Source organism: Gobio gobio, assembly GCF_949357685.1.
Source record: "Gobio gobio genome assembly, chromosome: 20".
In the NCBI taxonomy this organism is placed as follows: Eukaryota; Metazoa; Chordata; class Actinopteri; order Cypriniformes; family Gobionidae; genus Gobio; species Gobio gobio.
In genome coordinates, this window is record NC_137113.1 from 1,631,943 (window position 1) to 1,634,442 (window position 2,500).

A 2,500-nucleotide genomic window follows, 5' to 3' on the forward strand; every position below is an offset into this window, starting at 1 on the left:
ATAGAGTGAAAGAGAGATAGTGATAGAGTGAACGATTGATAGAGTTATAGAGTGAAAGAGAGAAAGAGTGATAGAGTGAACGATTGATAGAGTGAAAGAGAGATAGAGGGATAGAGTGAACGATTGATAGAGTGATAGAGTGAAAGAGAGATAGAGTGAACGATTGATAGAGTGATAGAGTGAAAGAGAGATAGTGATAGAGTGAACGATTGATAGAGTTATAGAGTGAAAGAGAGAAAGAGTGATAGAGTGAACGATTGATAGAGTGAAAGAGAGAAAGAGTGATAGAGTGAACGATTGATAGAGTGATAGAGTGAAAGAGAGATAGAGTGATAGAGTGAACGATTGATAGAGTGATAGAGGGAAAGAGAGAAAGAGTGATAGAGTGAACGATTGATAGAGTGATAGAGTGAAAGAGAGATAGAGTGATAGAGTGAACGATTGATAGAGTGATAGAGTGAAAGAGAGATAGAGTGAATGATTGATAGAGTGAAAGAGAGATAGAGTGATAGAGTGAACGATTGATAGAGTGATAGAGTGAAAGAGAGATAGAGTGAATGATTGATAGAGTGATAGAGTGAAAGAGAGAAAGAGTGATAGAGTGAATGATTGATAGAGTGAAAGAGAGAAAGAGTGATAGAGTGAACGATTGATAGAGTGATAGAGAGATAGAGTGAATGATTGATAGAGTGAAAGAGAGAAAGAGTGATAGAGTGAATGATTGATAGAGTGAAAGAGAGAAAGAGTGATAGAGTGAACGATTGATAGAGTGAAAGAGAGATAGAGTGAATGATTGATAGAGTGATAGAGAGATAGAGTGATAGAGTGAACGATTGATAGAGTGACAGAGTGAAAGAGAGATAGAGTGAATGATTGATAGAGTGATAGAGAGATAGAGTGATAGAGTGAACGATTGATAGAGTGATAGAGTGAAAGAGAGAGAGTGAATGATTGATAGAGTGATAGAGTGATAGAGTGAACGATTGATAGAGTGATAGAGTGAAAGAGAGATAGAGTGAATGATTGATAGAATGAAAGAGAGAAAGAGTGATAGAGTGAATGATTGATAGAGTGAAAGAGAGAAAGAGTGATAGAGTGAACGATTGATAGAGTGACAGAGTGAAAGAGTGAAAGAGAAATAGAGTGAAAGAGAGATTGATGGATGGATGGATGGATGGATGGATGGATGAATGAGTGAATGACAGTGCCTCCGCCGGTGTGACCTGCAAACACACACCAGGACAGATGAACTGTCAGGAGCTTCTTCATTTCTAAACACTCTTGATGAAGACAGAAGACGCTGTTTAACACACTGAGTGAACAGGAGTGTGTGTGTGTGTGTGTGTGTGTGTGTGTGTGTGTGTGTGTGTGTGTGTGTGTGTGTGTGTGTGTGTGTGTGTGTGTGTGTGTGTGTGTGTGTGTGTGTGTGTGTGTGTGTGTGTGTGTGTGTGTGTGTGTGTGTCCAGCGTGAGGAGGCTGGCGGTCATCGAGCTGCTGTGGGGATTCTCCTGCCGGATGAGATCCGTATTTAAGACGCCCAGAGGAATACAGATATGGATTAATCTGACGGCTGTCGCCATTAAATATTAACATGACAGAAGCGTCTGTGAATAATTCATGACAACTGTACTTGAGCTTATAATATAGTACACTATATAGTACACTCCACTCGCCTCACACTCTGAACAACATCCATTCACAGAACACATCTGTGTTTTATACTAATAATAGTGTGTGTGTGTGTGTGTGTGTGTGTGTGTGTGTGTGTGTGTGTGTGTGTGTGAGAGAGAGAGAGAGAGAGAGAGAGAGTGTGTGTGTGGGATCAAATAATACACAGTGATTCCATAATCTCACGTTTAAACTAGTTTCTCATTCATGAGACGTGTGTGTGAGTGTGTGTGTGAGAGAGAATGTGTGTGAGAGTGAGAGTGTTTATGTGTGTGTGTGTGTGTGTGTGTGTGTGTGTGTGTGTGTGTGTGTGTGTGTGTGTGTGTGTGTGTGTGTGTGTGTGTGTGTGTGTGTGTGTGTGTGTGCGTGAGTGTGTGTGTGTGAGTAAGAGAGTGTGTGTGTGTATGTGAGTGAGTGTGTGTGAGTGAGTGAATGTGTGTGTGTGGCCTGTTAATCCCTACGTTATGGGGACAAAATGTCCCCACAAAGATGGCAATATCCGAAATCCTCATCCTTGTGGGGACATTTTTTGGTCTCCATGAGGAAAACATCTTATAAATCCGACTAAGTGATGTTTTTTGAAAATGTAAAAATGCAGAATGTCTCCTGTGATGAGTAGGTTTAGGGGCAGTGTGTGTGTGTGTGTGTGTGTGTGTGTGTGTGTGTGTGTGTGTGTGTGTCTGTGTGTGTGTGTGTGTGTGTGATGGGTAGGTTTAGGGGCAGTGTGTGTGTGTGTGTGTGTGTGTGTGTGTGTGTGTGTGTGTGTGTGTGTGTGTGTGTGTGTGTGTGTGTGTGTGTGTGTGTGTGTATGATGGGTAGGTTTAGGGGCAGT

At 41.6% G+C, this 2,500-nt stretch overlaps 1 protein-coding gene across 1 annotated transcript in view; it reads right to left on the reverse strand.

Moving 5' to 3' along the window:
* Positions 1-1,674: 1,674 nt before the first annotated feature.
* LOC307143760 (uncharacterized protein) overlaps positions 1,675-2,500 on the reverse strand; it is a gene marked incomplete at both ends in the record, with an annotated part of 7,654 nt that continues 6,828 nt past the window's right edge. The window contains one exon of the mRNA XM_079845521.1: positions 1,675-1,681. Within this exon, the coding sequence (XP_079701647.1) occupies positions 1,675-1,681 (7 nt within the window). The remainder of the gene's footprint in view (positions 1,682-2,500) is intronic.